Source organism: Salvia hispanica, chromosome 2 (assembly GCF_029641045.1).
Source record: "Salvia hispanica isolate PSC_SH4W2 chromosome 2, Shi_PSC_v1, whole genome shotgun sequence".
NCBI classification, from domain to species: Eukaryota; Viridiplantae; Streptophyta; class Magnoliopsida; order Lamiales; family Lamiaceae; genus Salvia; species Salvia hispanica.
In genome coordinates this window covers 28,260,930-28,276,052 of record NC_142693.1, presented here as the reverse complement: position 1 = coordinate 28,276,052, position 15,123 = coordinate 28,260,930, and the positions used below count along the sequence as shown (strand labels likewise).

The window sequence follows — 15,123 nt, the reverse complement described above, 5'->3', positions numbered from 1 at the left end:
AGCTTGATGCTCAATCAATATTCAGGTGGATTATTAATTCTTGTACAATAACTAAGGGAAAATGCCAAAAAGGTGATGCGGGCAATAAAATAATCATATGCCATGTGTCAGTAGATTACTGGAGGATCTCATCAGATAAGGTTTTAGGATAAAACATGTCTGCCACAGCCACATTCTCCACCACCACTCAAATAACATAATATCAAATTCATTCATAATTTGAGCTCTGCTCTGAAATTTGCAAGTACATCAGTCTCATCATATTGGAGAAATGACGGCTTATGGTGCTACGTCTTCTCTTATGAATACAATAAACAATATTCTCTGTTGTTCTCGTTTTAGCCTTGATGATGATTGCTCTCAACAAATCATACAAATCGTGAGACGTGAGTTGGAGCCTTGGCAACAATATATTCTGGAAAGATTGGACAAGACGAGGCCAAGCCGGAGCAGGAAGAAGGTGAATGCTTTGGATGGAAGAATCAAAGATGCAATTTGGAAATTCGAAGACTCATTGGAATCCCTTCTCACTCAACAGATTCCTTCTCAACTCGAAATTCTTCCAGAGATAGTCTCCATTGATCTGCAGAGTCTGCAACACGAAGCTCTTTCATTGATCGAAACGCTCGAGGATATGAAGAGGGAGTACATTTATGAAGTAGAGAATATGCCTCAAGACAAACCCATTTCCTCCTCAATTGGTTTCCCTGGAACCAACTCAAAGATGATTGGATTTTCTGACCTATTTCAACAACTCAAAACCACTCTTTTGGGAGATCGCAACCGGTTTCGTTTTCGCTGGCTAAATGGAATGGCAGGTGTTGGGAAGACAACTCTTGCCATGCAAATTTATAACGATCAAGAAATTCATAGCAAGTTTGAGTGTCGCGCGTGGGTGACCGTAGGCAGAGTACCTCAGCCGTTCAGTCAAATTTTGCAAGGCATTCTTGCTCAATTGTGTGGAATTACTCAAGGAGACCAATGGATAAACTACAGATTGAAAGAAAGATTGCGTGGCAAGAATTGCCTCATTGTGTTGGATGATGTCTGGGACAAAGAAGCTTTGAATAGAATGTATTACTTTAAAGATATCCCAAATGGATGTATTCATGTCTTGCTTACCGGCAGACATCGAAAATTGAAGAATGATTATGGGTGCGATTATGGGGATGAGGTGCGTTTCTTGAATGAAGATGAAAGTATGGAACTACTATGTGAGAAGGTGTTTGGTGATGAGATTTGCCCTCCTCAACTTCACAAAGTTGCTGTCAAAATCGCCAAGCATTGTGAAGGTCTTCCTCTCTTGATCGTCACTGTTGCTAGCATCCTTTCGATCTCCAAGCAGAATAGAGACCTGGCCTACTGGAATGACGTGGCAGAAAGGAGAAATTCAGTCTTCACGGATGCATATAATAAAATATCAGAGGTACTTTTTCCATGTTATGACTACTTACCTCAACCTCTTAAAATGATTTTTCAGTTTATGGGAGTTTTCCCTCGAGATTACCACACTGCCCCCTACAAGATCATCATTATGCTCATGGCTGAGGGGTTGCTTTCTGTTAATGAATATCGATTGGGATGTATGTATCTGAAAGAGCTAGCTTACAGCTACAGCCTTGTTTTACGCATCTTGAAGAGCCTTGATAGATCTGGTAATGAGTTTGATGTTACTGAGTTCAAAACTTGTTGGCTTCATTCTTCATGGCGCCACGTGTGTAGAGAAGAAGCTAGTAAGAACAAATTTTATCATGTCTTAAATAAGTTAACTGATGCCGAAGAAGATGTTCTAAAAGGCCAGCGTGGCTTATGTGTCGAAAATAACATTTTATTTGGAATCAAAGACTTTCGTGACTCGGTGAGATTGAATTGTGCATCCTTCGCACGTTCTCTCCTTTGCTATGGTCCTTACCACCAATATCCAATTCCTATAGATGTCGGTTTCAAGTTACTAAGGGAAATAGATGCTCTTACACAACGTTTCTATACTTTCCCAATAGAAATTTTGTCATTAGTTCAGCTCAAGTACCTTGCTATAACTTGCAATGGAGAAGTACCTTCGACCATATCTAAACTTTTCAACCTTCGAGTATTGATTATCCATCCACATATGAAAATTAGACGTCGTGGAGCTCCATTATACTCCATCCGTTCCGCAGTAATGGAGTCATTTTATAATTTTGGTACGTTCCATTATAGTGGAGGCATTTCCTTTTCTAGCAAAAGTCAATACATTTCTTCTTTCATACTTTACTCTCTCTTACTTTGTTCTCTCTTCATCTCTCTATCTTTTTCATTTCTTATTTTGTTCTTTCTTTACTTAACACAATTTCTCTTAAATCGCGTGCCGAAAAGAAACGTCTCCACTATTGTGGAACGAAGGGAGTATGTACCAATACAAGTGTGGGACATGCAAGAGTTAGAACATATCGAGATATTGGGAAAAAGCCTTGTAGCTCCATCTGATGGTGTTTCATTGGAAAAGCTCACAACTCTGGTAGGGGTGAATGCTAGTATTTGTACTCTCTTCAAACTCTCCCAAAGAATTCCTAACATAAAGAAGTTAGGAATACAGATTGAGCTCAAGCCTTACGAGGATCATAACGATCTTTTGAGTTGCTTCGATTGCATTTCAACACTTGAAAGCTTAGAGACTCTCAAACTCAGTATCACAAATCCAGTTATCAAGAAGGGTCATGTTTTCCCAGTAAGGTCATTGAAGTTGCCACGTAATTTGAAGAAGTTGCATTTGAGTGGTATGGGGTTTTATAAGATAAATATTTTATCGAATACTCCATCCAATCTGATGCTGGTTCATCGAATAAATATTTTATAAGATAAAGGCGATCATCTAGCGGTGTGTAGTGGTGATTATAGTACTGTTGAATCTGACGGATCCAATCTACGGCATTCTCTCCGTCGAAACGTGGTGGTTCCAAACGGAGGCGTGGCAGGGTAAAAGGCTTGACACCCATCGGTGCGTGCGTGACCGAAAGCGGTAACGACCAACTGAACGTAGGCGTCGCGAATGGGTCCGGCGGCTCTTTCACTCGCGCGCCAGTGACATCGGCTGTGAGTTTGGCCAAGGTTTCCTCAATTCTTTTGTTAACCGGATCTTGCTGTCGTGCGAACGATGCATACTCAAATTCCGTCGCCATCGAAGGTGTGGGAGAAGAGTAGATCAATGAAGCACCAATTGATAGGGTTCAATTCCCTATCAGAGAGATTAGAGCACCTGTTTGTGATGAAAACGTGATAAAAACAAGGAATAAACCTAGCAGCAACTAGGTCAAGCTTTTGGCTTCGAGAATTGAATTTTATTTCATACTTCTCGATATTTTGACCTCTAATGGATCCTAGTATTTATAGGATCCGGACCCTGCTTGATTCGACTCTACGACTCGGGAAAGAATCAAGAAGAAAACCCGAGAAGATATTCTCTAACTAATTAACTAATATAAATACATTAAATATGGAAAAAGAAGACTTGCACGGCAAGCTTTACTTCAAGTTGTAATCCTTGCTCGGTTTCTGCCGAGCTCGCTTGGGTCGGACTCGTTGAGCGATCTTGGGCTTAGGCATTGCAGCTCGAGGGTCGGTCATTTGGGCCTGTGAGTCGGGGGTCCTATCAGGTTTCCATGGAAATACATGAATGCTGTTGCTCCTTTGCCAAATCTTGAAGTTCTCAAATTGCGATCCTATGCCTTTCAGGGTTCATATTGGAATATAAAAGATCATCATTTTCCGAGTCTTAGGTTTCTTCTAATTGAAGAAAGTGATTTGGTGCAAATGAGATCAAGATACGGAAGCTTCCCCGAGCTTAGACACATAAGCATGAATCATTGCTACAAATTTAAAAATATCCGGATACCCCATCTTTTTGACCACGGTACCCTAGAGATAGAATTTGAGGACTGCAATCCTTTAGCTTTGACTTGGGCCATGGAAGTACAAATAGGTTATTGGCATACGCTTCGTGTTACTTCTACTTCTTCCTTTGACGAGAAACCGACAACTATCAAATTTGAAAGGTTAGTCTTCCAACTGCACATCAAATCATATCTTAGTCTCAATAAGTGTTTATTAATCATATCTTATTTATGTATCCAAATCAGGTATGGATATGGTCGATTTGTGTCCATTAATCCGGCCACGGAGGAATCAAATGTTGAAGAAATCACCAATCGAGGAGAGGATGACGAAGGTATTATTCATTTGTGTCTCAACCACTACTCATGTTTATTCATTTTGGTCTACCCACAAAAATTAAACCAATTCATTTTTGGTAACATGACTATAGCCACATTTTATGTCTCACATATTTGTTCAATTTCAGCTAATACTTTATCGACAACTTTTTTACTTTACCAGTATTGTATTAAAACATGTGTTGTCCAGTTTACCTCAAATAGTATTGGCAATGAAGAAAAGCAAGTATGTGAATAATGAGGAGCAAATTAAGAGAGTTTGTAGCTTGGTGTAATAAAATGAATATCTATTAATTTTCTACTAAAATGTTGACATTAATGTTGAGGATATAGGCGATGTCGCAGATGAGAAAAATGATGATGACTATACGGATGATCATGAGGAAGAGAATGATGACGAATATGCGTATAATCATAAGGGTACAGGGAGGATCGCCAACGTCAAGGAGCGTGTGAGTTCATATGGCCATTTTTTAACTTGTAGTACTATTAGTTACGCAAAAGATATGATTCTTAGTAATAGTTGAAAGGGAGTATGGAGGAGCAATTACGACAGTTAGTAGCTTTTTGTAAAGATTATTTTTTTTTAACTCAACAAATTGGCATTGATGTTGAGGATAGGCGAGGGTGTGGATGAGAAAAATGATGATGGATATATAGATGATCATGAGGAAATGAGGAGAAGAATGACGACGAAGATACGTAGGATCATGAGGATAGAGAGGAGAGAGCGCCAACGTCAAGGAGCATGTGAGTTCATAGGGCTATTTTTTTTACTTGTATTGTTATTCAAGCAAAAGATATGATTCTTTATAAGTGAATAAAATTGGTGCTATCCAGTTTTAATTTGCAGAACTCTTAGAGGCTTTGAATTTGCTGCTACAGAGTGATGCACAAGTTGATCAAAGTATGGATTTTCTCAATTAATTCAAGAACTTCAGCAGAGTTTTTTTTCGCGTTTTAGATTGATTTCCATTAAATGAATCATGGAAGCTGTATTATTAGGTTGTCACTTGAATTTAAGAATTGTAGCTTGTGTTGGATTATAACTTGAGTGGATTATGTATGGATCATGTGAACTTCGGCTTGGATCATGTGAATTGGTGCAATTCATTGAGAGCCAAACATAATTTCTTTTGCAGCTGTCTTGGGCCGTTTACCTGGTACAACTGTATACAGAAACACAGAGCAGTATCCCGAAGCTTATACATGCAACGGGATTCTAATTGTTCGCGTTGATGCTCCAATCTATTTTGCCAATATAAGCTACATCGGAGACAGATAGGTGACAATTCTGTCAAACTGATCATGTTTGTGTTCTATTATAACTTACATAGACTCGAGTGCTGTTCAAGCTCTAAAAGACTTGTACCACAAATACGTATCGCGTAACATCCAGGTAAGAAATAATTCAAGTTAGTGTATATCTGATCATGGTCGTTGAGATTCATTCGTCTATCAATTCCTTTTTATTGTGTTTTTTTAGATAGCTATTTCCAATCCAAACAGAGACGTTCTGCTGATAATGACAAAAGCTGAGGTGGTCGATCTGATAGGCCGAGAATGGTTCTTCGTCCGTGTACACGATGCAGTCCAAGTCTGTCTACAGAAGGTGCAAACCTTAACGAATTCTTCCACGAGTCAGTCCCCATTGCTGGAGAAGAAATCAAGCCTCTTCAACAGGCTACTGAAGCAGAGCTCTGAAGAAGCTGCTCTGTCTCAGCTGGAGTCTGGAACGAGGGAGATTGCCTCGTCGAGAAACAACACCAGTCATCTGGAGCCTCTGCTGTCAAAGAAGACCTGAGAAGAGAACAGCGACGGTTTATTTACGTGGCAAATGTATGCAAATGTCCAATTTTTTTAGCATATAGAGATGTTGGTTTGGATGTGTTTATTTATTTCAACCTACTTTTCAACTCGGAAACTTCAAATTTATTGTAACTAGTATCACGCCCGTGCATTACTAATTCAAAATTGTGAAGTCACATAAATATACACAATAATAATTTATTACACAAGTAAAATTATACAGTGAAATAAGTTTTGAAACTAAAAATTGCACACAAAACACAAGTCAGTTTCTATAGTTTAAATTTTTAATAGGAAAAAAAAAACGAAGAAACTATTGATATATGCGTTGGGGCATGATTAACGTATGTGCATGAGGTTCTTTGTTAAAATAAGCTCCATTCTCGTCATAATGATGAGTTAAATGCACATTTTAGATTCTATGAATAAAATATTAATAATTTTATTTAAATTGTGGTAATATATATTAAAAATATGGATATGTATACTAAAATTATTTTCAAACTTACTACATTTTATATATATATATTTTTTCTATTTTCATGGACATTTATCAATACTATCATTATATAATTAAATTATTCTTATATCAAATTCTTTGAACAAATTATACTGAACTCATAATTTTATACTGTCAAATGTGTTATTGCATATGTTTATTATTAAATATTTTCATAATTTTTGATCCATATAATGATATTATTTTATATTTCAAAAGAATATTTCTTAATCGATATAAATAAAATGGATCGTGTCCTAATTCCTACACTCTAAAAGCTAAACCACCAAACCTAAAAATACCTATCTAAAAAGAGGGGAATGCACACCAACACTCATGGACGAAAATTGACAGAGTCAGAGAGATAGAAAGAAATGCACAAATAGAGCAGAAAAATGTGGAGAATTTCTAAAGCAAATGCACAAGCTACATTCTCTCCTTCTACTCTGCTAAAAATCAGAAGATATAAAATGCACAATGCACAAGCTACATTCCTAAAGCAGAAAAATCTGCGAAAAATGTGGAAAAGAAGAGAGAAATCACCGCTACAGAATCAGTGTGGGAAAAAACCACAGCTTCAGAGCAATTTTCACAGATTGGAGATATGGAACCGAGCAATTTTCATAGATTGGAGATATAGAACCGAGCAATTTTCGCAGATTGGAGGAGATGGAAATCTTTGATTTCACGGAACTGAGGTGAGGAGGTAGAACGGTCGAAACTCGAAACGGTAGAAAGAGAGCTAGGGTTAAAGTAAAAAGCAGAATTGTGTATTTTAATTTTCCCACGGATATCGGCCCTCGGAAATTAATGTTTAAAAATGAAATATAACATTTTAATTTTCCCACGGATATTGGCCCTCGGAAATTAATTCATAAATTAATGATTATTAAAATATGATAGTTTTAAGTTTCCCGACGGCATTAGTCCCTCGGTAATGATTTATAAAATAATTATTTTTAAAAAATAATAGCTTTACCCACGGAAATCGTCTGTTGGTAAAATAAACTGACAAAGTCCGTGACGAAGATGTTGGAAATAACGTCAGGAATATTACCAGTGACAAATTCCTTGGTAATCCATCGGTAAATTCCAATGGATATTTTGTAGTCAGGAAATGGATATTTTGTAGTCAGGAAATCCCTTGGTAATTAGCGTTTTTTTTTGTAGTGTATGGAACCGATATTCATGCTCATTTTGCATTGGATTTCCGTTGGCCCTTGTTGCTACAATTCCTTTCCTTGACATAAAATTCTTATCAGACATAAAGTAGTTTGAAACATTTTAGATATCTATGGAGCTGATAGTTCACTTTCAGCATATTATATTATATTCTGTTGCTAACATTCTCTACTCTCCTTCATTTTGTGTCTCTCTTTGCAGTGTGGTGTAGCCGCCATTGTCATTTCTGCTGTTATTGGACTGGTGAGTTGTACTTTTGAAACATAGATAAGGCGTACATGTTTTATGATCTCAGAAGTGTTTACTCAACTTTGTATCTCCAAAGCATGACATTTTATCATCATTCCTATAACCACTCATTGGAAATTTCAATCTGTTAAATAAGATGTGTTGAAGGTTTTGTGAACCTCTCTTTCTTCGAGAATCATAGTCAATACACAACTGTTGTTTAAGTTTCTTAAGCTTGCTATTTTTTTTCTCATTGCTGGTGTTTTACTTGCTTTGGTCGTCCATGAATCAGCTAATCCACATATTGGTAACTCTATCTGATCTTTATAACTTGTCGTCGTTGACGTTGAAGTAGTTCACCTTTTCCGTGTTTCCCGTTTACTATCTGTGCTTAGATCATGTGAATTGGTGCAATTCATTGAGAGCCAAACATAATTTCTTTTGCAGCTGTCTTGGGCTGTTTACCTGGTACAACTGTATACAGAAACACAGAGCAGTATCCCAAAGCTTATACATACAACGTGATTCTAATTGTTCATGTTGATGGTTGATAGGCTATTTTTGCCAATATAAGCTACATCAAACTGATCATGTTTGTGTTCTATTATAACCGCGCTGTCCTATTTTCTTTCTCTAGGCTCCGGAAATTTGAGATTGTAGTTGATGGACCTATTAGACGAGGCCCAGAGGTCACAGGCATCCATTATGTCATTGTTGAGATGGCTCGTGAGTCAATCTCCAACTTCTTTCTCGTTTATACTTCATCCACAGTCAGTCAATGAATATCAATTGCATTGGTCTTTTATTTTAGCTACTTACATAGACTCGAGTGTTGTTCAAGCTCTAAAAGACTTGCATGTACCAACAATACACATCGCGTAACATCCAGGTTAGCGAATCATTCAAGTTAGTGCATCTCATGATCATTGAGATTCATTCGCAGACCAAATCCTTTTCCTGTGTTTTTCAGATAGCCATTTCGAATCCAAACCCGATACTTTCTACTGTTACTGACAAAAGCTGAGGTGGTCGATGTAATAGTAATAGGGCAAGAATGGCTCTTCGTCCGTGTGCACGATTCAGTCCAAGTCCGTCTATAAAAGGTGCAAAGCTTGACCGATTTTTCCACAAGTCAGTCCCCATTGTTGGAGTCTGGAACGAGGGAGATTGCCTCGTCCAGAGACGACACCAGTCATCTGGAGCCACTGCTGTCAAAGAAGACATGAGAACAACAATGATGGTTTATTTATGTGGCAAATATATGTAAAATTGTGTCCAATTTTTTCTGATTTTGGAGTTGTTTATTTATTTTTTAGATAGGCTGGATGTGTTTACTTATTTCAACCTATTTTTCAACTAGGGAACTTTAAATTTATTGTAAATAGTGTCACGCTTGTGCGATGCATCACACGGTTAATTTTCTTTTCATACTAATTCAAAATTGCGAACTCACACAAATATACACAATAACAATTTATTATACAAGTAAAAATTATATAAAGAAATAAGTTTCGAAACTAAATATAGCACACAAAAACACATGTCAGTTACAATTTAATGTTTAACGAAAAAGCGAAGGAACTATTGATGTAAGTATGCGTTGGGCATGATTAACGCGTGTGTGTAACTCAATTCTCGTACTAACGATGAGTTAGATTCACATATTAGATTCTATGAATAAAATACTAATAATTTAATTTAAACTGTGGTAATATATATATATATATATATATATATATATATATATATATATATATATATAGGATTGTAATCAATTGAGATTATTTATACTAATTGAGAAATAAGATGCAATATCAGCCACTCATTTTTATTAAATGAGTGGTCCAGATTTTGCCACACAATAAATATTTTTAGATTAATTTAATATGAAAGGATAGAATGGTAATTTCATGTTTTAATTAGGATTTCATCTTCACGTTCCATAGATAGAACTCCAAACCTTGTTGGCTTTGCTGCTGAAATTCTGCTAGTGATCGCTTTCTGATCAAATCCGACCGCCGGATCTGAGAAGCAGGATCGGTAAGGACTCCAGAGAGCGGCGATCAGTAATTTCATGTTTTAATTAGGGCAGAATGGATGAATCGAGGGAAGCAGCAACAGCAGGATGAATTGAGGGAGATTCCGGCGAGGCAAGACTGGGAAATCGATGCCTCGAAATTCGTGGTCAAATCTGTGCTGGCGCGGGGAACTTTTGGCACCGTTCACCGCGGCGTTTATGACGGAGAGGATGTTGCAGGTATGTGTATTAATTTTTTCTTTTTTATGGATCAAGATAAATTAGATTAGGAGATGTTAGAATTTGACTGAATTTTGTGTTGTTGTTTTCAATTCAGCAATGTGGCTAATTGACATGTTTTGGAATGGGAAATCTTTTTGTGAAGATGAAAATAGTCTATGCATTCCATGTGTTTGTTAATTTGTCTCAATATCAGTAGGATACAGCTTGGTGTGAATTTTTACAATAGGATACAAAACGCGGCGATGGAACTGTACATGAGAAAGGATTTTGGTTTGATTTTCATTAACATGACTTTTTTGTACTTTGTTGGTGAATTATACTCTGTTGACATAAATGTAGATTTATTGACATTCTATGTAGAATTTATTGATATCATGTATACTCTCTGTTGCTATGATGATAATTTTTTGTTGACATAAATGCAAAATCTGTTGATATTTGAATTGATGTTCTGTTGACATAAATGGAAATCTGTTGACATGATGTATGTTAGCTATACTCTTTGTTGACATTTTGTTGACATACAAAATAGTTGTATCTAAAATACGCAGCTCAAATAATATTAATCCTCATGTTGGTTTGGGCCCAACTCAAAACAAAATTTCTAGGGAACGCCACGGAATTTTCATCATATTTGGAGACTAGTAAACACAACATAGAAAGGGCAGCTACGACTATGTTAGCTATTAGTAATATTCATTATTGATTGCGATCCTTTAGGTTTGCTGTCATTGCATTAAAAAGAATCAAAACCCAAACAGTCTTGCTTCGGTCTTGGTTATCTTTTCTTCAAATAGTTTGGAGGCTGAGGCACGCTTCGGTACTTCAGGATGCACTGCTCATTAAATTCTAAGTGTGATCAATAAACCACGATGAGATTAATAAATTTGGATGCATAGTAAATCCTGGTGGACATAAGTTTTTGTCATTGTATGAATATCCCATATTGGAGTGACACATGATATGTGCCTAAAGGATTACAACGATTTAAATAGCTACAACATTATGGTTGAATTTGGAGAAATGTTCAATCTAAAAAAGAAATGGGGTTAGTTCCATTTTAAATCACAAACTGACTAACCTCTTCTTCAAACTCAAGAATACATACATAGAATTCAACCCAACATTCAATAACACTAGGTTAATTGTTAAATCCTTATGCAAATTTTAACAACAAATTGCAAGTTCGTTATCAATATTGTTGACATTCGATATTCTCGGTATTGATATGTGAATTATAAGTGTTATTTGTTAGTTGCTGACATTCGATATTCTCGCTATTGATATGTGAATTATAAGTGTTATTTGTTAGTTGTTGACATTTTAATACGAGTTGTTGACATTCGCTAATCTCGCTATTGATATGTGAATTATAAGTGTTATTTATTAGTTGTTGACATTCGATATTCTCGGTATTGATATGTGAATTATAAGTGTTATTTGTTAGTTGTTGACATTTTAATACGAGTTGTTGACATTCGATATTCTCGATATTGATATGTGAATTATAAGTATTATTTGTTAGTTGTTGACATTCGATATTCTCGGTATTGATATGTGAATTGTAAATGTTATTTGTTAGTTGTTGACATTTTAATACGAGTTGTTGACATTCGATATTCTCGGTATTGATATGTGAATTGTAAGTGTTATTTGTTAGTTGTTGACATTTTAATACGAGTTGTTGACATTCGATATTTTCGGTATTGATATGTGAATTGTAAGTGTTATTTTTTAGTTGTTGACATTTTAATACGAGTTGTTGACATTCGATATTCTCGGTATTGATATGTGAATTGTAAGTGTTATTTGTTAGTTGTTGACATTTTAATACGAGTTGTTGACATTCGATATTCTCGGTATTGATATGTGAATTGTAAGTGTTATTTTTTAGTTGTTGACATTTTAATACGAGTTGTTGACATTCGATATTCTCGGTATTGATATGTGAATTATAAGTATTATTTGTTAGTTGTTGACATTTTAATACGAGTTGTTGACATTCGATATTCTCGGTATTGATATGCGAATTATAAGTATTATTTGTTAGTTGTTGACATTTTAATACGAGTTGTTGACATTCGATATTCTCGGTATTGATATGTGAATTGTAAGTATTATTTTTTAGTTGTTGACATTTTAATACGAGTTGTTGACATTCGATATTCTCGGTATTGATATGTAAATATAAGTGTTATTTGTTAGTTGTTGACATTTTAATACGAGTTGTTGACATTCGATATTGATATTGAAGATTTGAAGATTTGAAGAATTGAAGATTTGAATGTTGAAGAATTGAAGAATTGAAGATTTGAAAATTTGAATGTTGAAGATTTGAATATTTGAATATTTGAAGATTTGAATGTTGAAGATTTGGAGATATAAAGATTTGAAGATTTGAATGTTGAAGATTTGAATATTTGAAGATTTGAATGTTGAAGATTTGAAGATTTGAATGTTGAAGATTTGAAGACTTTAGAAAATGATTTCAAATGTATTTTATTTTTGTCCTCTACATTATTAATGAAAAGACAATTATACCCCCGTGTTGACATAATGTGATAGTTGTTGACATTAAGTTAATCTTGTGAATTAGTGGTTGAGATTGCATCTCATTTCTCAATTATGCCCAAAAATCTCATCCTAACAAGACCATATGGTCTTGTTAGGATGAGATTTTTGGGCATAATTGAGAAATGAGATGCAATCTCAACCACTAATTCACAAGATTAACTTAATGTCAACAACTATCACATTATGTCAACACGGGGGTATAATTGTCTTTTTATTAAATTGTATTTAAAATCATTTTCTAAAATCCTCTCTAAAATTCTAGCTGCAAAGTCTTCAAATCTTCACTCTTCAAATCTTCAACATTCAAATCTTCAAATCTTCAAATCTTCAATATTCAAATCTTTAAATCATCAACATTCAAATCTTCAAATCTTCAACATTCAAATCTTCAACATTTAATAAAAAAACACTTATTAAAATTTTAACAACTAAAAAATAACACTTATAATTCACATATCAATACCGAGAATATCGAATGTCAACAACTCGTATTAAAATGTCAGCAACTAACAAATAACACTTACAATTCACATATCAATACCGAGAATATCGAATGTCAACCACTCGTATTAAAATGTCAACAACTAGAAAATAAAACTTGCAATTCACATATCAATACCGAGAATATCGAATGTCAACAACTCGTATTAAAATGTCAACAACTAACAAATAACACTTACTATTCACATATCAATATCGAGAATATCGAATGTCAACAACTCGTATTAAAATGTCAACAACTAAAAAATAACACTTATAATTCACATATCAATACCGAGAATATCGGATGTCAACAACTCGTATTAAAATTTCAACAACTAACAAATAAACTTTACAATTCACATATCAATATCGAGAATGTCGAATGTCAACAACTCGTATTAAAATGTCAACAACTAACAAATAATACTAATAATTCACATATTAATATCGAGAATATCGAATGTCAACAACTAACAAATAACACTTATAATTTACTTATCAATACCGAGAATATCGATTGTCAACAACTCGTATTAAAATGTCAACAACTAAAAAATAACACTTATAATTCACATATCAACTACGATGTCAACAACAAACATTATTCATGTCAACTACGATGTCAACAACCAACATTATTCATGTCAACTACGATGTCAACAACAAACGCTATTTATGTCAACTATTATGTCAACAACAAAATTTTTACAAATAATTAATGTCAATAACAAATATTTTCATGTCAACGACCTATATTATTTATGTCAACAACAACGTTTTACATATAATTCATGTCAACAACAGTCTTTTACATATAATTTATGTTAACAACATTTTTCATAAAATTTATGCCAACTACCTTTATAATTCATGTCAACAACAAACGTTATTATGTCAACGAGCTATATAATTCATGTCAAAAATAAACATTTTCATGTCAACAACTTATATTTTAGGCAATATCACAAACACCTTATCTACACAACTCACAAATTTCAGCAACACAATCGAATTAAACACTGCATCCATATATTTCACAAATTAATCGTGATTGTTGGACGTCAAATAAATTGCCTTCTCAAATTCATCTACATATTTCACAAATACTTGTAATTAAAAAATAACAACTAATCCAACCTATAGCTAAATTACAAACAATGACTAGAAAATTCACAATTTCGTCAATTTCACTCTTCAATTCTGAAGACTCAAACATGAGAGTAATCCAGCCTATAGCTAAACTCCAGAAATATACAGTTCAGTCTGAACACAGATAATCCAGAATAAAAATCAAATGAATAGAGTAGTACCCTGGTTTGGAGAAGAGGCAGGGACCGATGGAGATGAGAAGTGGAGGTGACGGAGTTTTGGGTTGGCAGCGATGGCGGCGGCGGAGGATGAAAATGCTTGAGATCTGCGCAAAATTGACCGGCTCAAGGATCTAATCAACATTACTTTCTTCATATCTATTCCTCAATTGAACCACGACGGCGGTGGGTGGCAAATTACCATGCGGCGACGGACGGAGGAGGATGAACCACGACGGTACGGCACCGGAGAGCGAGTTCTCGGCAAGCTCGACCACCATTAGGTGAGTCAACTCAGAGAATGAGGTTTTGCATCTCCAAAAACAAAAACAGCTGATAAAACAGAGACACCTCTCCTCCCTTTGCCCCCTTTCCCTTAAAATTCCAATTCCACAAACTCTACGTCTCCACTCCCTATCTCTATCTCTAATTCAGAAAACGACGGTTTACTTCTTTGCAATCGCGGTTTACGAATTCCTGAGGGGAATCGAGGAAGCACACCTCCGCGCTGAATCTCGCCTCCGTGCCGCTGCGCTGGAGCACAATCACAATCGAATTCATACAATTGGAGCT

General features: G+C 35.3%; 1 protein-coding gene across 8 annotated transcripts; it reads left to right on the top strand.

Moving 5' to 3' along the window:
- Window positions 1-182: 182 nt before the first annotated feature.
- LOC125201294 (putative late blight resistance protein homolog R1B-13) lies at window positions 183-6,124 on the top strand. 8 transcript variants are annotated; one of them, XM_089065416.1, is made up of 7 exons: window positions 183-1,426; window positions 3,712-4,031; window positions 4,116-4,204; window positions 4,554-4,660; window positions 4,830-4,958; window positions 5,049-5,115; window positions 5,351-5,490. In XM_089065416.1, exons 1-5 carry the CDS (start codon window positions 272-274, stop codon window positions 4,866-4,868), a joined length of 1,710 nt encoding a protein of 569 aa, XP_088921542.1. In that variant the 5' UTR covers window positions 183-271; the 3' UTR covers window positions 4,869-4,958; window positions 5,049-5,115; window positions 5,351-5,490. The 8 variants fall into 8 exon arrangements, with proteins under 8 accessions (XP_088921542.1, XP_088921539.1, XP_088921540.1 ...); XM_089065414.1 differs by having other exon boundaries at window positions 184-1,426; window positions 4,542-4,660; XM_089065413.1 differs by having other exon boundaries at window positions 4,554-4,958.
- Window positions 6,125-15,123: the final 8,999 nt, after the last annotated feature.

Coding starts and splice junctions, on each gene's coding strand:
- LOC125201294 (XM_089065411.1), top strand. CDS start 272: ATGACGGCTTATGGTGCTACGTCTTCTCTTATGAATACAATAAACAAT. Junction 1,427..3,711: donor CATATAATAAAATATCAGAG/GTACTTTTTCCA, acceptor TATGCCTTTCAG/GGTTCATATTGGAATATAAA. Junction 4,032..4,115: donor ACAACTATCAAATTTGAAAG/GTTAGTCTTCCA, acceptor TATCCAAATCAG/GTATGGATATGGTCGATTTG.